Source organism: Papio anubis, chromosome X, assembly GCF_008728515.1.
Source record: "Papio anubis isolate 15944 chromosome X, Panubis1.0, whole genome shotgun sequence".
Lineage (NCBI taxonomy): Eukaryota > Metazoa > Chordata > Mammalia > Primates > Cercopithecidae > Papio > Papio anubis.
In genome coordinates this window covers 52491177-52512420 of record NC_044996.1, presented here as the reverse complement: position 1 = coordinate 52512420, position 21244 = coordinate 52491177, and the positions used below count along the sequence as shown (strand labels likewise).

The 21244-nt window shown below is 38.6% G+C and overlaps 1 protein-coding gene across 4 annotated transcripts in view; it reads right to left on the bottom strand.

The window, feature by feature from the left end:
- PCDH19 (protocadherin 19) overlaps positions 1 to 21244 on the bottom strand; it is a 114276-nt gene that overhangs the window by 28217 nt on the left and 64815 nt on the right. For 2 of the 4 annotated variants that reach the window (XM_017954249.3, XM_009197915.4), the window contains one exon: positions 20531 to 20703. In XM_017954249.3, coding sequence (XP_017809738.1) covers positions 20531 to 20703 — 173 coding nt within the window. The remainder of the gene's footprint in view (positions 1 to 20530; positions 20704 to 21244) is intronic. The other 2 variants (XM_017954250.3, XM_009197916.4) reach the window with 1 other exon arrangement.

Here is a 21244-nt window from a genome sequence, read left to right as displayed (position 1 = left end):
GGGCATTTGGGTTGGTTCCATGATTTTGCAATTGTGAACTGTGCTGCTATAAACATGTGTGTGCAAGTATCTTTTACATATAATGACTTCTTTTCCTCTGGGTGGATACCCAGTAGTGGGATTGCTAGATCAAATGATAGTTCTCCTTTAAATCTTTAAGGAATTTCCACACTGTTTTCCATAGTGGTTGTACTAGTTTACATTTCCACCAGCAGTGTGGAAGTGTTCCCTGTTCACCGCATCCATGCCAACATCTACTGTTTTCTGATTTTTTATTATGGCCATTCTTGCAGGAGTAAGGTGGTATCACACTGTGGTTTTCATTTGCATTTCCCTGATCATTAGTGATGTTGAGCATTTTTTCATATGTTTGTTGGCCATTTGTATATCTTCTTTTGAGAATTGTCTATTCATGTCCTTAGCCCACTTTTTGATGGGATCGTTTTGTTTTTTTCTCATTGATTTGTTTGAGTTCGTTGTAGATTCTGGACATTAGTCCCTTGTCAGATGTATAGATTGTGAAGATTTTCTCCCACTCTATGAGTTGTCTGTCTACTCTGCTGACTGTTTCTTTTGCCATGCAAAAGCTCTTTAGTTTAATTAAGTCCCACCTATTTATCTTTGTTTGTATTGCATTTGTTTTTGGGTTCTTGGTATTGAAATCCTTGCCTAAGCCAATGTCTAGAAGGGTTTTTCCAATGTTATCTTTTGGAATTTTTACAGTTTTAGGTCTTAGATTTAAGTCCTTGATCTATTTTGAGTTAATTTTTGTATAAGGTGAGAGATGAGGATCCAGTTTCATTCTCCTACACGTAGCTAGCCAATTATCCCACTGCCATTTTTTGAAAAGGGTGTCCTTCCCCAACTTTATGTTTTTGTTTGCTTTGTTGAAGATAAGTTGACTGTAAGTATTTGGCTTTATTTCTGGGTTCTCTATTCTGTTCCATTGATCTATGTGCCTATTTTTATACCAGTATCATGCTGTTTTGGTGACTATGGCCTTATAGTATAGTTTGAAATCAGGTAGTGTGATGCCTCCAGATTTGTTCTTTTTGCTTAGTCTTGCTTTGGCTATGCAGGCTCTTTTTCGGTTTCGTATGAATTTTAGTATTGTTTTTTCTAATTCTGTGAAGAATGATGGTGATATTTTGATGAGGACTGCATTGAATTTGTAGATTGCTTTTGGCAGTATGGTCATTTTCACAATATTGATTCTACTCATCCCTGAGCATGGGATGTATTTCCATTTGTTAGTGTCTATGATTTCTTTCAGCAGTGTTTTGTAGTTTTCCTCATAGAGGTGTTTTGCCTCCTTGGTTAGGTATATTCCTAAGTTTTTTTGTTTGTTTGTTTGTTTGTTTGTTTGTTTGCAGCTATTGTAAAAGGGGTTGAGTTCTTGATTTGATTCTCAACTTGGTTGCTGTTGCTGTATAGAAGAGCTACTGATTTGTGTAAATTAATCTTGTATCTGGAAACTTTGCTGAATTGAAAGAAAAGGTTCTTAAATATCAACATGAGCAAGAAATCAGCAAGGCTGGAGGGAAGGAAACTTGAAGACTCAAGCTGTTACTCAATTGAAGTGTTTTGGTCAACAGAATTACCAGTGACACAGAAAACACAGCAGGCCAACTCAAAGAGTAAAATGTAAAACACACACTGAGAAGTCAATATCTATACAGGTGCCAATTCTGTAGACATACCTGGGTACTATCAAACATGCTTCTGAGCTAGTTAGGCACACCAGTGATTTGCTTCCATCTCATAATAATACTTCTGACTCCCTGATCTTTCTGGCTTTACTGCTATAATCTGCTGCTGTTTCCCTAATCAACATCTCTTCCAAACTCGAGGCAGTAACCGTTCCATAACAGGAATTAAAACTTCCTGTCAGTCTAATAGCCTTTGAGATTTCAAATGGAAAAGCAGAACAATGCCCTGGAGTCACATAATATATCCAGGAAACACAAACTCTCTTCTGATACTTGCACTGCTTTACAATAGATCATTTCACCTCTGGAATCTGTAAAATAAGGTAGATAAGAACTGCCCTGGGGATCAAACATTGGTAGATGGCATCTGTTGTTTGGTAATGTTCAGAGAAATAAATTGATCAGCACTTATTCATTGAGGGTCTTCCTCACTCATGGTAGTATACTGTGAATTGTGTGGAAGGAGAGAAAAAATAGTAAAGAAGGTAACTTTGCCAAATAAAAATAAGCCATAAAAATCTTTAGAAGGGAAGACTGAACCACTACAACCAAAAAAACAAAAATTCTCATTCAGTGTCATTAAAAATTATTTCTATTCTCTGTAAAAACACAGTGATGAATGAGAAATTGCCTAGAGGGTAAAAGGATAGAATTAGGCCAAGCAGAAAGGGGGGAGGGTTGGAGAAAGAACTAAATAAGAAGCATCAAGGAAAAAAGTGTGTGTGACGAGAGAGGAGGAAGAAGACAGACAGAGGAGGAAGACAGAGGAAAGGAGTTTATATAGTAAAGTTAGCAGTTTACAACTGGCTCCAACGATGAAAGGACATCAGATTTGCCTTACAGTGTTAAGAGTTTAAGAAGAACAGACCAACTGTGAAAGGTGTGACATGATGGCCAAGGAGAAGGAATCTTCTTAAACTTTAAGAAAAATGGAGACAGTTATCAACTAGAAATAGCCACCTTGCTTAGGAAAGGAGGAACAACCAGACAATTAAGTATGCTGAAGAGTTACTTAGTCCCTAACACTAGAAGTTACAAGCCCCTCACTTGGTCGACCTTCACTTAGTTTTTAACAATAATTTTTTCTGAGCTAGGCAAGTGACCTGCTACTTGTTTGATTTTCATCCCATGCTTCATGGCATTGCCACTGAACAGCATCCAAAGAAGGAATGCCAAAGGGAGGAAATTAAGATGAAAGAGCAACTACCCCTCAAAGCAAGCACACCATACCATCTGTTAATTTGAGTGTGGCACCCATTACAGATCCATTGGCAAATGGCTGTGTGCTCAGGAATCTGAAAAGGTTGTACTCAGAACCCAAAATCAGAATAAAAGAAGCTCAGAAGTTGAAGGGTCTTAAAAATTATCAACTTTCTCATTTTACATTTTTAAAAAATAGGAAAAAAGCAAATTAACATGATATAAACTCTGTACATGGGTATTAAAGAACGCCAGGTAAAGAAGAGATCAGGACAAACTGTTAGTCAAAAGAGGCTGCTTTCTGGGACTTAAATTTTGCTTGTAATTTTAAAGACAGAAAGAGATGTAGATAAACAAAGAGGGGAGACAGGAACTCAGGGAGAATGTTTCATCAGCATCACCTTGCCGCTACTCTTTTTAAGTGCCTACTGTGGAACAGACACTGTACTAAGTGTTTTACATGCATTGTCTCATTTAATCCTTACAACCACCCTACAAGGCAGGTACTACCAGTATCCTCCATTCTGCAGATGAGAAATCCAAAGACTGGACTGGACAAGTAACTTGTTTATAGGCTATGAATCTGTGGAATATGATGAACACATAAAGTTCCCAATTCTCAGGTCAGGTCAACAGGCCAAGGAAGAGAAGGGCACAAAAAAAAACAAAAGCAAAAACAAAAAAAACAGCAAAACACCTAGCCATCCGATTCACAATTATATTGTACTAAGAAAAAATACTATATATATGTATACATATACACACACATATATACACATACACATACATATATATACATACATACATATACATATATATAGAGAGAGAGACACACTTTGATTATTGGTCTTATCAACGTTAATGCAACATTGCTCATCATTCCACCTGTAAATATACGAATTGAGACTTTGAGAGGTTAGTGACTTATCCAAGTCTCTACAACGAACAAACAAAAGAATGAAAACTACAATTCTCATTTCCCAGTAGGTCACATGGCATTAAAGTATTTTAGGGACTATGATGATCTTAGCATTTTCTGTACAGCACGTGGATTTAGATTTTGGGGAAGCCCAAATGTATGCAATTCCAGTTACATTGTTCATGGAATGTTCAAACTATAAAAGAAAGTTTATTTTCACAATGAATCTGCCTTTTTCAAAAACACAGTGCTTGCCTCTGTGTTTTGTTTTTTCATATCCCTAATTCCACACAGTTCTATGTGTGTACATGTCTCCCCGAGCCCTGCTTTCCCAATAGGATGTTGACAAACACAAACATGTCACGAGGTCCCTTACAAGCAAAAATACTTTATGCAACAGAACTGTAGGTTGCTATACTCAACACCATATTATCAGCGAAGGTGGGCCACCTGGCTTACATTAATATAAGACAAACAGCTCTAAGCAAGGCAAGGGTAAAAAATATTTTTTCATTTATCAACTGTGTGTCTGAGTGGCTCTCTCCTGGGAGTTACAGAGAGAGAATTTTATAAAGGGCTTTGGTTGAGATTTTTTTTCTATCATTAACAAATTCATTTTTCCACTACAAAATGAGGCCAAAATCCAAAGGCACATAAATTCCCATCATTTCTCAGATGACATGCTCCCTATGGACCTGCTGGAAGCTCATTCATATGGCAAGGAGATATGACCTTTCAGGTAGAGCTGAGCATTTTTCAGTCCGTTGTTAGAAAAAAAGAATAGAAGGGATTCTTTGCAGCGTGGCTTTTTTAGAAAAAAAAAAAACTAAAAATGAAAAATGCATCTCCTCATTTATTTTTTAATGAAAGTCTGGGCATGCAGTGGGAGAGAAAATAAAGGAATCAAAATGATGTCTACCACCCATTAGCCATTTAAGAACCATGAAGCGAGAGAGGGAGAGCAGGGAAGAGCAGCAGGGATTCTGGGGTTGGGGTATGCGGCTTTTGATACAGGGCAGGCAAAGTGGAGTCAATGCCTCCAGAGAAGAACCAGGGTTTCTCTTACCTCACAGTAAGTGCTCAAGAATATGTATATTTTGCAATGTAAATGAACACAACCTCTTTTCAAACCTTTGGCAGACATCTTATAATTTCTCAGAGTCTGGGCTGATTCAGAAAAATGATTTGATAGTAAAGGCAGCTTTCCAGCATCCAGACATTTCACAGTGAGTAAATCAAATTACTTTCTTTGGACACCAATAGCTCCGGCAAACTCATGAGGTTGTGACTCCTTGGCACCCCATTTCTATGCATTTATCCCCTCTGACTCTCCCCTCTGAGACTTTTAAAGTTCAATATTCTAGAAACTATATTCTTCCCTCCACCACTCCTCTCAAATAATAAGCTTAGAAACAATCTAATAGCAACTATTTACAACTTAGTGTGAATTTGAATAAATGCCTTTTCTCTCCCCATGGACTGCTTGAAGTGTGAACAGTAATTGTAAAATGAAATGCCTCACTTTCTGTTAAAGGGATCACAGATAGCAAACAGATGGGGGGCTTTGGGTGGTAGGGTACCTGAAATGCTATAAAGTGGCCATTTCACTGACTCAGTCCCCACAATAACACTTGCTATGTTTTGGGAACTTGCTATATTCCAGGAAGTACTTACCTGGATCTTCTCACAACATTCTGATAGGTAATTTCTATCATTACTCCCATTTTGCAGTTGTGAAAATTGAGGATTCAAACAAATAAGGTCAATAGCTATTAAGTGGCAAAGATAAGCATGAAACTTAAATCTGTCTTATTTCAAAGTCTGTACTCTTAGCCACTATGATGTTCTGCCTACCTTTGTATTTACAGGCAGACTAATGATGTCAATCTTGAATATAATGGAGTAGAGTGGAAATAGTTGTACTGATTCATTAGGACTGGCTCATATTAGTTGGAGCCTGAATTGATTGGACACTATCTGTCTGGAAGATTCCAATGATAATTAGAATTATTAGGTTTATCAATGTACTATCTATTAGCTAGATAGTAGATGTAAAAGGAAATCTGGATTATAGCCCTTATGTCCCTGCCAATCTCAGTTTCAACCATAGATATTTTTATCTTATTTCATTCTCTCTTATCACCTCATTCTAATTTTTCTGAACCTTTCCCCATTAGCCAAGATTTTGATTTTGATCCTCAGTATAGATGGCTGTCATTTCTCTATTGACCATTTGGAATTCTATGCTTGTCTCTCCCTTTCAGTGTTGCTGTAAGGGATAAACGATATATTGTAACATGAGTTCCATATCACAATGATTTCAGGGACTTTTTAAGACTTTAAACATTCCATATTGATGACAGTGAAAGCTTAAGATACCAAAGGGGCCCCAGGTAACGCTGCAAGAAGAATATTGGATTCTGTGCCTGCATTTCTGGTATGAATATTTTAATTTCTAAAGGATCCTAGATGACTAATATTTGGCTTATGGAAGAAGTACCTCTTTGCTAAATCAAATAAAACAATGTCCAGCTCTGCAGATCTCACTTATTTAATAGACAGCCAATTCCTCATCTAGAGATTCTGTCCCCTAGGATCATGTAAGTCATTTGTGCTAGGTAATTTTTATTTTAAATAAATGAGAGAAATGAGGCACTAAAAGGTGCTATAGACAGGTAAACAAAAGCACAGGATGAACACATGGGTCCAACATGCTTAGAACACTTATCTCATAATGCTCTTGTTCTGGGTGTAAAAAATATGAAAGAGGAAATGAGATGGGGGACTAGAGCAGGAAGGCATGCTGCTCCTCCATCTTCATCATGCAAATATAATAGTTTGAATGTTGAGTGGACCCATTTGATAACTTATTTGGAGCTAAACAGCATGTCAACTTAGAAGACTTTTCCTTCTCCCAAGAGTACAAAGCTCATTCCTTGGCTCATCATCCCCCAGAAAGGAAGCAAAGCACACATCTAACCCCCTCAGGCAATCAAAACAAATTCACACCAAAGGAGGAGGCAGACAGGCAGTCTGGCAGACAGGGCTACAGCGTGGGAATGGGTACTTTCAGACAGTCGAAACATAACGGTGGTAGAAACATCTGCCGCCTACTTCAGTACCACCGGAATCTGGAGAGTATTATAAATTATACCAACTACAGAACCAACTTTTCCTGGCATTTTAATTACCAAAACATTACAGATTAATTATCCAAACTTTACTTAAATGGCAAGTCAGTCATTTTCCTTCATGAGGGAAAAGGCCATACGAACAGGAGCCTTAAAGTGAATTGTGTTTCTTTGAAAATTGTATTTTAAACCGAAGATCTAGAGCAGATAGTTTTATGGGTCTCTAATTAGCGTCACAAAGGAAACACCAAAAGGTTAATAAGAGATGGTTAGTTGGAATGGTGGTTTCCTGGTGCCAGCTCCAGCCGCTCAGTCTGTTTGCAGACTCATTAGCTGCAGATTGATTATCAGCTGAATTCAGCAAGTGCTCACTTGCTGTTTTAGCAGAAGGCTAGTGTGATTTGATACACCTACCCTCCAGCTAACCAGGGTCCAACAATAAGGTAATACTTTCTACAGTCAAGAAAAGAAGGTTTTCTTTGACTTCAACTTCAGTTGACATCAATTATAAATCTGAAAGTGTTTGATGAAGCTGATGGAGGCATAATGAAACCTTCTAAATTGACAGTTGGCACAAACAAAGGTCTGGCTCTAGGTCGTTAAAATCCACTTGTGCATAGACACTGTATTTCCGAATTCTCATTTTGTCACTAAGCAAAACCATCCACTGAAGAAAACTCAAACTTAATAGAGTACTCACAGATAGTCACTAAACTTCTAAAATGTACAAACAGTGTGATGAGGATTGAGTCAAGCAAAAGAATTTCAACTTTAGGCTTCACTCTGGACTGTGCTATAGATTTGTGTTCTGACATTAATAGAGTGTTTAAAATTTTGGTGCATTTGTTTTTCTTCTAAAAAAATGGAACAGATATTTATACACAGCATGTCTCCGGAATGCAATGGCTACTTGAATTAAAAGAACTAAAATTTGACAGGGCGTGGTGGCTCACGCCTGTAATTCTAGCACTTGGGGAGGTCGAGGTGGGCAGATCACGAGGTCAGGAGCTCAAGATCAGCCTGGCCAACACAGTAAAACTCTGTCCCTACTAAAAATACAAAAAAAATTAGCCGGGCATGGTGGCGGGCACCTGTAGTCCCAGCTACTTGGGAGGCTGAGGGAGGAGAATCTCTTGAACCCAGGAGGCGGAGGCTGCAGTGAGCTGAGATCACACCACTGCACTCCAGCCTGGGCAACACAGGGAGACGCTGTCTAAAACAAACAAACAAAAAAAGAACTAAAATTTCTGGCTAGTGATGGTAATAATAAGAGTTCCACAAATTTAAAACAGTTCACGTTTGCATATGAATGATGGTTCAGCGTCAACATTTGACTTGCTTTGGTTTATCAACAGTGTGCAACCTGACTCTTACAAGCTGGAAGCATTTTTTTTTTCAATAAGCTGATTTTTAAATTAAATTAAAGTCAAAACAATTCTTTTGCTTCACCTCCCAGATTAGAGCAACTGACAGCCTCATTAATGATTAAAAACAGCAGGTGGTGATGCCTTGGAACAGTTTGACCAGCCTAAATATCTTGAAACATACATCATTCCTCTTTTCCTTCTTTTCCATGTATTAATAGAACTAAATATTCTATTGTTTACACAGGTTGGAAACTCTACAGAGGCCGAAAGAGGAGGAAAGAAAGCAGGTTGTCAAACATTTATTATTATGCAAGAAAAGGAGAGAATATATGAGCTTAGAGATGGAAAGGCAACCACAGAAATTGGAAAATATATCTCTGGCATTGGACTTGGACTTGCAAACTCATGACTTGGAAGCTGCCTTGCTGCAATGAACTAAGAGTACCAAGTTTCTCCAAATTATTAGAGTACTGTGTGTCTACAGATTTCCACTTAAAAAGGAAGCAATATTATAAGTTATATTTTTATTCAAAGCAGATTACATTTGCAGTCCTGCATTACTTAAGAGTCTAGGGACTAGACCATAAAATTTAGAAAGACCCTAAGGCTTAGCTTACTAGGGACAGAGGAAGATAAACTTGCTTTTAGAGTTCTAAAATTCTAGAGCTCTTTAGCCAGATTGAATATTTTCCTGTTAAACTAAGGCAGTAACCTAAAGAGTCTTATTTGCCATTGAAATTAATATTACTAAGGTTAAAAAGAACTAAACTAATGATAAAACAGGGTTGTCTGTTATTTCAAATTTAATAGTTTGAATTTTTGTTGTCTAAACTGTCGTGAAGGATAATGAAGTACAACTATTGTTTCTGATGACTAGAGACACTCAAAAGAAAAAATTATTTGTCATGAGGCCACCTCAATGTAACAAAACTTTGAGTAACTTCAGGCACAAAGAGTTCATTTTCTGATCAATTCTTTTGGCCCCTTCCAGATTCACTGCCTTTCAAATCACCTCTTCTACACACCATCCTACACACACTTCCAACCACACATTAGATCTCTGAATGGCACATTTTTAAGTGAAGTCCAGTGTTTACTACAAAACCTAAAATCCTACAGCACCCTTCTGACATAGACACCTGCACACACACACTTACAGTCCCAAAGGATTTGTTCCAAAACAACTCTGGAGACTGATATTTCATGATAATCTCTTTAGCGCAAACTATGAGAACTGCTTTATATTCTCTCTACATGGCAGAATGATTGGTTTACAGGGTTCCATTTTGTCCAGTTGCAAAAGAGTCTGTTTTGTCTATCCACTGTGAGCTTTACAAGTCCATCTAAGACCTAAGCCTAGATTATGTGAGATCTTTGAAAATATCCCCAGAAGAAGAACCTGTGTGTGATCCCCTAAAAAGCAACTTTTCTGATGTTCCTAAAAAGGGAAGCTCAAACCTTTTCTAATTTGGTGCTTGATGATTGATATGGTTTAGCTCTGTGACCCCACCCAAATCTCATCTCGAACTGTAATCCCCATGTGTTGAGGAAGGGACCTGTAATCCCCACCTGTTAAGGGAGGGAGGTGATTGGATCATGGGGACAGTTTCCCCTGTGCTGTTCTGATGATGGTGAGTGAGTTCTCACAGGAGCTGATGGTTTTAAAGTACAGCACTTCCTCATTCCCGCATTCACTCTCTCTCCTGTCACTTTATGAAGAAGGTACCTGCTTCCCCTTCTGCCATGACTGTAAGTTTCCTGAGGCCTCCCCAGCCATGCAGAATAGTGAGTCAATTAAACCTCTTTCCTTTATAAATTACCCAGTTTCAGTCATTTCTTTATAGCAGTGTGAGAATGGAGTAACACAACGATTTTTCTAGGCTGGAGTTTTACTGGGGATGAGCCTTACAGAAAGAGAAATGAAAAAAGACTTTCTTGTCAAAAAGCCACATTTCCAAAGTGGATGTATCAATTAAGCTTTCCTTGATGCAAAGTATACAGGGCACTGAGCCATCTGATACTAACAAGAGACCAAAAATACCTTGGGCAAGTCCTGACCCTGGATGACAAAAAGCATCTATCATAAAAGAGGAAAGCCATCTCACAACTGTTTTGTCCACACAATAAATAAATGACACAAAATTTTGGTATTGTTGAAATTGCTTTTAAAACTATGGGGCCAGGGCATCAGAGAAATGCAAATCAAAACCACAATGAGATAGTATCTCACACCAGTTAGAATGGCTATCATTAAAAAGTCAGGAAACAACAGGTGCTGAAGAGGATGTGGAGAAATAGGAACACTTTTACACTGTTGATGGGACTGTAAACTAGTTCAACCATTGTGGAAGACAGTGTGGCGATTCCTCAAGGATCTAGAACTAGAAATACCATTTGATCCAGCCATCCCATTACTGGGTATATACCCAAAGGATTATAAATCATGCTGCTATAAAGACACATGCACACGTATGTTTACTGCAGCACTATTCACAATAGCAAAGACTTGGAACCAACCCAAATGTCCATCAATGATAGACTGGATTAAGAAAATGTGGCACATATACGCCATGGAATACTATGCAGCCATTAAAAGGGATGAGTTCGTGTCCTTTGTAGGGACATGGATGAAGCTGGAAACCATCATTCTCAGCAAACTATCGGAAGGACAGAAAACCAAACACCACATGTTCTCACTCATAGGTGGGAATTGAACAATGAGAACACTCGGACACAGGAAGCAGAACATCACACACCAGGGCCTGTTGTGGGGTGGGGGTAGGAGGGAGGGATAGCAGTAAGAGATATAACTAATGTAAATGACGAGTTAATGGGTGCAGCACACCAACATGGCACATGTGTACATATGTAACAAACCTGCATGTTGTGCACATGTACCCTAGAACTTAAAGTATTAAAAAAAAAAAAAAAAAAAAACCTATGGGGCCAGGGGTGGTGGCTCACATCTGTAATCCCAGAACTTTGAGAGGCCGAGGCGGGCGGATCACCTGAGGTCAGGAGTTCGAGACCAGCCTGGCCAATGTGATGAAACCCCGTCTCTACTAAAAGTACAAAAATTAGCTGGGCATGGTGGCACAGGCCTGTAATCCCAGCTACTCAGGAGGCTGAGGCAGGAGAATAGCTTGAACCTGGGAGGCAGAGGTTGCAGTGAGCCAAGATCATGCCATTGTACTCCAGCCTGGAGCAAAACTCTGTCTCAAAGAAAAAAAAAATCTTGATTCCAGTCCCTTAAACTGGCTATGAATGGACTTAATTCCCCACATTTATTTCATAACAAAAGGATTAAAAGGAAAATAAACAGAAAAAAATACAAATATTCAAAATCCATGTTTAGACTTATCATTTCCCATCCTGATAGAGTTTATGGCTCTTAACCATCTTATGACAGGACAGAAATAATGTTAGGCTGGGAGCGATGGCTCATGCCTGTAATCTTAGCACTTTGGGAGGCCGAAGCAGGAGGACTGCTTGAGCCCAGGGGCTCAAGATCAGCCTGGGAAACATGGCAAAATCCTGTTTCTACCAAAATAAATTAGCCAAGCATGCACCTATGGTCCCAGCTACTCGGAAGGTTGAGGTGGGAGGATCGCCTGAGCCCAGGAGGTCGAGGCTGCAGTGAGCTGTGATCGCACCACTGCAGTCCAGCCTGGGTGACAGAGTGAGATCGATCTCAAAAAAAAGAAAAGAAAAGAAGAAGAGAGGGAGGGGAAGGGAAGGGAAAGGAAAAAAGAGAGAGAGAGAGAGGAAGGAAGGAAGGGAGGGAGGGAGGGAAGCAGGGCGGTGGGGGGAGAGAGAGAGAGAGAGAGAAAGAAAGTCCGTCCCACAAACCAACTTGATTTGTCTCTCATCTATAACCCTATTGGCAGTGTCCCTACTTTTCATGGCCTACAGAAGTTGATTTTTTATGAAGCAACTGGAAAACATTCACCTAGCAAATCACCCAAATAGAGCATAATTTTATCTAGCATACAGTGCTGGGGCCTGGCTTCCACTATTCCTCCAAACAGATCCCATTACACCAAAGGGTCCTTTTAAATGCATTTTGGTTTCCAGCTCAAAAAATCTTAATTATTTTCTTCACCGATCCTATGTAGTCTATTCCATACTGGACCATTTTTGTTACTGGGCCATAAACTACTGGAGAATGAAATTCTTAATTGTTCATTGGGCTCCCTTTACATATCCTGCATCCTCTATGTTTTCAAAATGCTTAGAAATGTTGAAATTCTTAATGTCAACTAATCAAGAACAGCTTTGGCATTTATTTTTTGATGAGTAATGAATTCCTTACCACAGGCAGTTTTCTGTTGTTATTCTTGTTTTCGTTTTGTTTGTTTGTTTGCTTGTTTTGAGACAGAGTCTTGCTGTGTTGCCCAGGCTGGAGTGCAGTAGTACAATCTCGCTCACTGCAACCTCTGCCTCATGGGTTGAAGTGATTCTTGTGCTTCAGCCTCCCAAGCAGCTGGACTTACAGGCACGTGCCACCATGCCCAGCTAGTTTTTGTATTTTTAGCAGAGACAGGGTTTCACCATGTTGGCAAGGCTGGTCTTGAACTCCTGGCCTCAAATGATCCACCTGTCCCAGCATCCCAAAGTGCTGGGATTACAGGCATGAGCCACCATGCCCAGCCCACCACAGGTAATTATTAGTAATAATAAATATTAAAATAACTTTGAATATCAGACAACTAAAAGTTCCAAGTAGATCGGGAAAACACACATGCACGCACACACACTATGTAGAGAGAGAGAAAGAAAAAAAGCATAAATATATATATAGAAAGAAACAATGTATTGCATATTTCAAGATAGCTAAAAAAGAGGATCTTAAAAGCTATTACCACAAAGAAATGATAAATGTTTGAGGCTAGATACACTGTTTTGAAATTCATGTGGTTATTTCTTCCCCAGTTTTGCTCATATAGAGACTTTTAAAAATGTCTTCATCCTCTTGCAAATATATCTAGTGAAATGTTTAGTTACTTGAACCCAGGAATGTGGGTCTAGTGTACACTTCCAGGGCATGATTCCTATAAACCCCAATCTCATATCAGGATTGCATATTTAAGTAAGAATAATGGGATATCCACATCATCAAAAGTGGTTATGCAAAGAAGCAAGGAGGAGCCAGCTCCCAGCCCCCAGCCCCCAGCCCCCAGTAAGCTCAGAGATAACCTGGATAGGAAGAAATTCAAGCCCCGTGATACCTGTGGTGGTGAATCATGCAACAAACCCATGAGCCTTCTGCACTCTCTCACCACTCTACTTGTCAATCACTCTTTTTAGAGACTCTCTGCGGGAACCGCATAACATATATATAACCAATGTGTGTGTGTGTGTGTGTGTGGTAAAAAGCAGTGTGCATGTGTTTTCCCTGAGATAGTATATATATACATATATATATATATATATACATATATATGTGTGTGTGTGTGTGTGTGTGTGTCGGGAAACACAATATGCTGTGACACAATATGTTACATAGATATGCTATAACACAATAGCACAATGCCAAAAGAATACTAGAAAAGAAATTCTGACAACAGGGAGGTTTCCATTAGTGAAGAACAACTTTTTATTCTAGTGATTATTTTTCCAATAAAATGTAAATGTTGCTTTAGAAAAAAATCCAATTATGTGGTACAGCAGATAACTGGTTTTGAAAAAAAAGAAAAAGTTCTACCTGTCACCTCTCTTCCTACCTGCCCAAAAACTGCTGAGACTGAGAGAAAAGATAAAGTTTCTGGGCATCAGAAAAAAAGGGGTACTAGGCATTGAGTGCCACTGACTGCCTCTAAACCAGCAAGGTAAGTAGACATGTCAGACATGTCAGAGATTAAACTTAGCATCCTACAATGACATTAACCAAAGGTGAGTAGGAAATTCAACCTCACAACAGGTGGATTAAAAATATGTCTACCAATGTGATATGGTCCAAATTAGAACATCAAAGGAGAAATATTTCTTGATATTCCCATTGAAAAGAACATCTTGATTATAACAGTCTTTTCGTATTGCTTCTCTTGCTTTACTGGTACAATATTCACAAGATTTTTAATGACCCCAAAATCTATTCTTATAATTTTTTAAAATAGAATTATTCATTTCATCATTGAGCTGGCCTTGCTCACCTCAGTAAATCCCAGATTACCAAAAGCAAAAAGATGACAACTTTTATAGTCAATAACAGCAGTAGTTGAAACACTCAATTGCCAGAGCCAGGCACATAGTGGGCATTCAAAAATATTACTGAGTAATGAGTGAAATATATCTGTCTGTTCATGGTTTATTCCTGCCTAGTATACCAGAGGCAGGATGAAAGCAGCTGGAAGTCACATATATAGAAACACTGTGTACACATTCCTGGGTTCAAGTAATTAAATTTCACTAGGTATATTTGCAAGAGGATGAAGACATTTTTAAAAGTCTCTATATGAGCAAAACTGGGAAAGAAATAACCACATGAATTGCAAAACAGTGTATCTAGCCTCAAAGATGCTAATTCAGGTCCAGGGGGATCTAATCAACCGCTTTGTTCAAGTAAAGATAAAACTTTTTGACAGCAAATGCTATTCTGATAAAATGGAATTTTCAATTACTCTATGAACATCTGGCCCATGCTACCCTATCTGGAGCCCAGCAGCACACTGCTTTGCAATGACACGAAATAGTCTCCATTGAGAACTCCCTATTTTGCCAAGAGACTAATTGAAATGAGTGTTTCAAAATTCAGTGAGGTAAGAGGTGAGTCGGGGGATAGATAAGAAGATAAAAGAAGGGATGTTCAGTCATGGAATCATAATTTATTTAAATGGCTAGAGAAAACAAAATTACACATTGTTGGTAGAGTGTTGAAAGTGTAAACATGTTAATACACCTGTGGTTGACACTAGAATAAGCATAGTAGGCAGCCTACAGAACATTTTCATGGCAAATTTGTAACAGCAGTTGCATTAGGCACAGATCAAGTTCTTCAAATCCATGTTATACAAAGCGAGCATGTTAAATGCTATTCAGGTGATGAAACTAGTAAATAAACAAGTCTACTAAAACTATACTTCCAGAAATAAAGCAATCATTATATTGCACTTGGATGCATGTGATATGAAAAGCAGATAAATCTTACAAAAAAATTCTGTAAGTTGCTTCCATTTGGTATCAGTCAGCATGGAGGGAAACCAATTCAGTGTTGTAGTGAACTCCAAATAGGGTGCATATTAGAGCAATTAGAGTCATCTTTTCATCTGGTGAATTTATAATCAATAATTAAAATCATAAGGAAAGAGGGAATGAGTGTAATTTGAAACAAAATAGCTGAGCTTGGGACTAGTGTACACTTCTAGAGCATGATCCCTATAAACCCCAATCTCATATCAGGATTACAATTTAAGTAAGAATAATGGGATATCCACATCATCAAAAATTGTTATGCAAATAAGCAAGGAGGAGCCAGCCCCCAGCCCCCACTACTCAGCTCAGAGATAACCTGGATAGAAAGAAATTCAAGCCCCGTAATACCTGTAATCATGCAACAAACCCATGAGCCTCTGGCATCTCTCACCACTCTACTTGTCAATCACTCTTTTTAGAGAGTCTCTATAGGAACCGCATGAAGGCAAAATTCTTATCCCCACCAGAGGGTGGTAATTTTACCAGGTAACTCAGACTCCTTCAAGCCAAATAATTCCCTCAGGGACAGAAGGCATCAGTTAAAAAATTTGAGTGTTGACTCCCAAGCTCAGCACCAAAGTGCCTCAAGAACCAAATCAAGTGGTAAAATCTGCCAATGACAACACTTACTTGGTCTCAAGCCACTCAGAGCTATTAAGAGACAGTATTCCAAAAAATGCCATTCTACAATACACCAGTAAAAAGCACAGGATAAAGAATTCTCTATCATCTTCTTTTCGGGGAAGCCATAACAACAAGAGCTGAATAATAAGGACAAACTGAAACGTATTAATTCATGGGCATTGGATAACAAATGAATTTGTAATTCAGTCAGCTGGCAACCAGGAAATTCAACTTAGCCAGTCCATCAACCAACTGACCTCGTCTTAGGCATGTCAAGAGAAACACCAAGATTGACAGTAATCCAGAAAGCAGAAATTCCTGTCATTCTCTCTCATTTCCACCCTCACTGAGCTCACGAATGTGTCTGGTTGGACAATCAAAACACAATCCTTCTGGTGTCTATACATAGTAGGGAGACTATAGCTTATAACAATGTAGTGTATATTTCAAGATAGCTAAAAAAGAGGATCTTAAAAGCTATTACCGCAAAGAAATGATAAATGTTTGAGGTTGCTGGATATACTAACCACCTTCATTTAATTATTATATTATTATATAACATATACATGTATTGAAGCATCACACTGTACCCCACATATATGTAAAATTATGATATGTCAATTATAAACAAAATAATAAGTAAATTTAGACATTTTTAATAATTGAAAAAGAAACACATAATACAAACTTCCTAGTGACTAAAATACCTTGCCATTTGAGTTCAAAAGTCTTCTAAGCCAGGCGCGGTGGCTCACGCCTGTAATCCTAGCACTTTGGGAGGCCAAGGCAGGTGGATCACTTGAGGCCAGAAGTTCGAGACCAGCCTGCCCAACACGGTGAAACCCCGTCTCCACTAAAAATACAAAAATTAGCCAGGAGTGGTAGTACACATCTGTAGTCCCAGCTACTCGGGAAGCTGAGGCAGGAGAATCACTTGAACCCAGGAGGCAGAAGTTGCAGTGAGTAGAGACTGCACAAGTACACTCCAGCCTGGGTAACAGAGTGAGACTCTGTCTCAAAAAAAAAAAAAAAAAAAAAGTCTTCTAGATAGTCTCCTTCCTTTGTTGAATATAATATTCTCCTTCCTTCATTAAATATAGTGATTCTGGGTTCCCACCTCTAGGAATATTCTCAGAGAAGGGTTATTGAAAATTAAGGAATTCGGGCCCTTACTCAGAGTCACAAAGCACCCTTGTCATTCACACCGATCATACTTCTGCTACAATAAAATCTTAAGGATAAATCCCATAGAAACTTTTGGCAGTGTGGAAAAGCACAGGGCCCAGGTGTCTCTTAAAAAGAGGAGCAAATATAGTTTATACCTTTACCCCAAACACAGGCAACACAGTATCAGCTCCTTGAACAACCCATTCCTGCTCAAAGGAAAAATTAACCGATGCACAAAATTATCTTTATTTTGAAAATTCTGAGATTCCCCTTCAATCATGTGTCCACATATGTGCAAGGAAAGATGCAGTACTAATATCCAAATTAGAAAAGTCACAGAGAGAGCTACAGACATGAAATACAAGGTGAGCCAAACTCCCCAAAACAAAGGTGTAAGGCACACTCTTCTTGGATACATTTGGCCCAACTTTGGAGTGGTTCTGGCAGGACTACAAGAAATATCAGGATCAGAGTTAGCCTGACAAATTCACTATATTCTTTACTCTGCTCCAGTGACACCTACACAAACCTCAAGAATAGTTGCTCTGGAACTCCAAGAATTTCAGAACACTTGGGTTTAAGATTCCTATCACAGTGTCAATGAACCAAGGGGATTGGGGACTAGTTTTTTTCTCCTCAAGGAATTCTTGAGATTTTCAGTACAGGTCTCAGTCCAGTGCAGATTCTATTTTCCCATCTCACCTTTCTAAATTGGTAATCCTTTGAAGCAACAATACCATGTTACCCTGGGACAAATCTAACTAAAATGGTTATAAGATGAGGCATGCATGGTGGATCACCCAGTGACTGCCTTTCAACCACTGTACCTTAAGATAAAATGTGATATACTTATTATGCAAATGCAGACTCGAGATAGTAAAATGCTATGAAATATTAATTGTTGGAATTGTTCCTCTTTTTTGAGGTTGCAGTCATCAGTCCAAGTGAACTGGTGATGGAATATGTGTGGCAAGCCTGAAGTTGATTTGGGACACACAAGTATGATCACAGAAAGCTTCAGAAGTAGTAGGATATCACAAGGGAGAGACTGAGGTGTAAACAAGGCCCAAATTCTTTTTGTACCTAAACTTAGGCAATCACACAAGTTGAAAAGAACTCACTCAAGGGTTGCTTCAAGTGGTTTAACCACTGCTGGAATAATAGAAAAAATGAAGATACACACATGCAAATCAAATAGTAAGAAACAAAACGTGAAAGTGTTACCAAAATGACCCAGCAAAAAGTGTGTGTGTGTGTGTATGCATTTGTGTGTGTGTAAAAATCATCATCTTATATGTAGGAGGATCTTGGAGTATTGCCACACATCTCCTTTAGAATATTCTCATTATTGATTATGCCAAGGACACAGATGTAAAGTGAGGTATACAAGGCAAATTGGGTTATGTGGTCACTCTACCTATATGGCGACTGGTGGTCTCTACTTTCAACCCAAATGACTAAGCTGAAATAAAATTTAGGTATGCATTCACAAAAAAGAATACTCTTATTATCCAATCTACACACACACACACATACATAAATACATATATATGTAATACATCCAATTTGTAAGAAACACTCTCTCAGAAAAAACTAGCTGCAGTTCCCTCATACTGTTTTCCTAGAGAAATGTGACAAAAAATTAAAACAGATGTTGTTCTAACCACGCATAAAGTGAAAATCAATTATGACTATTTCCTTTCCTGGAGTCATTTCATTTTAGAGAGCATCTAACTAAAACCCTTTCTTGATATAAATGAAAAAGCACTTCTTTGAAACACACAACTACTAAATGATATATATCAGTTTGCATCCTGTGACATACTGCTAATCCTCTGAGTATTAAATTGCCTCTGTTTCAGTTATATAAGTGTTTAATTTTTTTCATCTTGAGTCATAGTGAGGTTTCCCAGAAAGTGTATTATCTCTGCAGATGTCACCACTCACCAATTAGGGAAGGCAGCAGTGCACAATTCATAGTGACCTCTCTATATAATAGACTTTGACACTTGGGTCTGCTGGGGATGGGATGGATTAGACAATTTAATAGAATCTACAGTGACTAATTGTTTTTCCATGAAAAACATTTTGTTTTGTAGATAGTGCATTTTTTTCCTTTGATTTCCAAAACCAAAACAAAAGCATTTAATGATGTTTACAGTGAAATGAAACAGCTGAAGACCAGCACATAATCACCATATTTTGTTTTCTCATCTTTAAGTCTTTTAGCAGTAGGGCTTCCAGCTGAGCTTGAGTCTAGCTTTTTCTCAAGACATAGCCAAGCATTCTGAAGCTTCACTGAGCCTAACCACCAAGTTGAATTCATATTTCTTAATTGAAAAAGACAGGCTGTTTGCATAGCATGTTAGCATCAGTAAAATATTGAAAATGACATTTGTGCCCAAGTCCATCTAAACATTCTGCCTTAGCTGAACTCTGCTAATGTTTTTATACCCTGGTTTCTGCCTAGCAAAGTTTTAAATAGTGCCTCTTGATAAAGCATGTGTGGCTGAGTTCTGAGTTCACAGAAATAGACTCTTTTTCATACATGAGGATGCTACTCCTGACATGTGCTTTGAGGTACCTTTCACATTAATGGAATATTTTACATTGACTCAGCCATGTTCTCTTACCCTGGTCTCCCCTATGACTAATGGCATGGTTTTGTGTGGAAGCTAGAGGGAGGGATTTGGCATAGCAGCCCCATAGACAAAATGGGAAGTTTAGTACTTTCTATCCTCAGTAAATAGTACACAATCTGCAGTCAGAGAACAGAGTCTCACTCTGGGTAAAGCTAACCAGTCTGATAGGGAAATAAAACCCACCCCGTTGGTCTCATTAGTGCTGCGTTCTATGCAATTCAATTGATCAGCTGAATTCATGTACTAAAGCAAAAAGAGGCATTTATTCCTGGAGAGAAGGCATCTGTTCATCTCCTATGAGCTCAGTGTAGTTTTATTGAAGAAAATGTATGCAATATGTACATGTAGTAAGCTTCTGAAGTGCCTGAACATTATACAGACCTAGAGGATCCACTTAGGGAGGGCAAAGAAGAATCTGGCTAGGTGTCAAGACATCTCAAAAACCTGTAGATGCTGCTGAGGTGTGAGCTCTGTAGACACCTTGATAATACACTCATTAAGCAAAGTAGTATAGTGTGCCTACAAACATTTTGGGTTCTTTGGAGTCGACTGTTGCAACTTACATCCAAACAGTCCTTACCATGGTCAGGCATCTGAGATCCCATGGAGGTCACACTGGTGTTCAGCACATCATTGACAGCAGTATCACAATACAGGCTCCGCTGCACATCATGCTCACTGTCAGTTTGGTCACTCTCCTCATGTCCACTATCCTTCAGGCTGTTGCCCTCTAAGTCCTTGAAGGTGGAGCTGCTGGGTTGAAGAAAGAATGATAATTTACGACCGTGACAGATCTGATTTTAAAAATCTTTCTGAGCCAGGATGATGTCAGCTCCGTAATGAGGCAAACAGTGGCTAGATTGCCCAACAGGGTAGGAATAAGGCGAAGAGAAATTTGTGTTTAAAGATAATAAAACTTAACATTGCAGAGAGGTTCCCACTATCGGATGCTGATACAGCTAACATTTTCATTCACTTATCTTAAATGCATCACTACAGACAAGGTGGAAGAAGTTACATTTCTAAAACTGCTTCTAAAGAATGTCCTCATTTCAGAAGGCTTTTTTCTCTTCTTATAAAATCAAAGTAAAATAATAATAGCTAGTGTTTACTGAGCAATTACTATTCATGAGGCACTGTTTTAAGTGTTTGGCATTAATTAACTGTTTAAATCATCACAACTGTATAAGAGAAAGGTGCTACTAATATTCTCATTTACAGGTGAAAAAAAACCAGAGGTACATGGAAGTGAGATAACTCGCCCCAGGTCACACAGCTGGTAAAAAGTATAGCG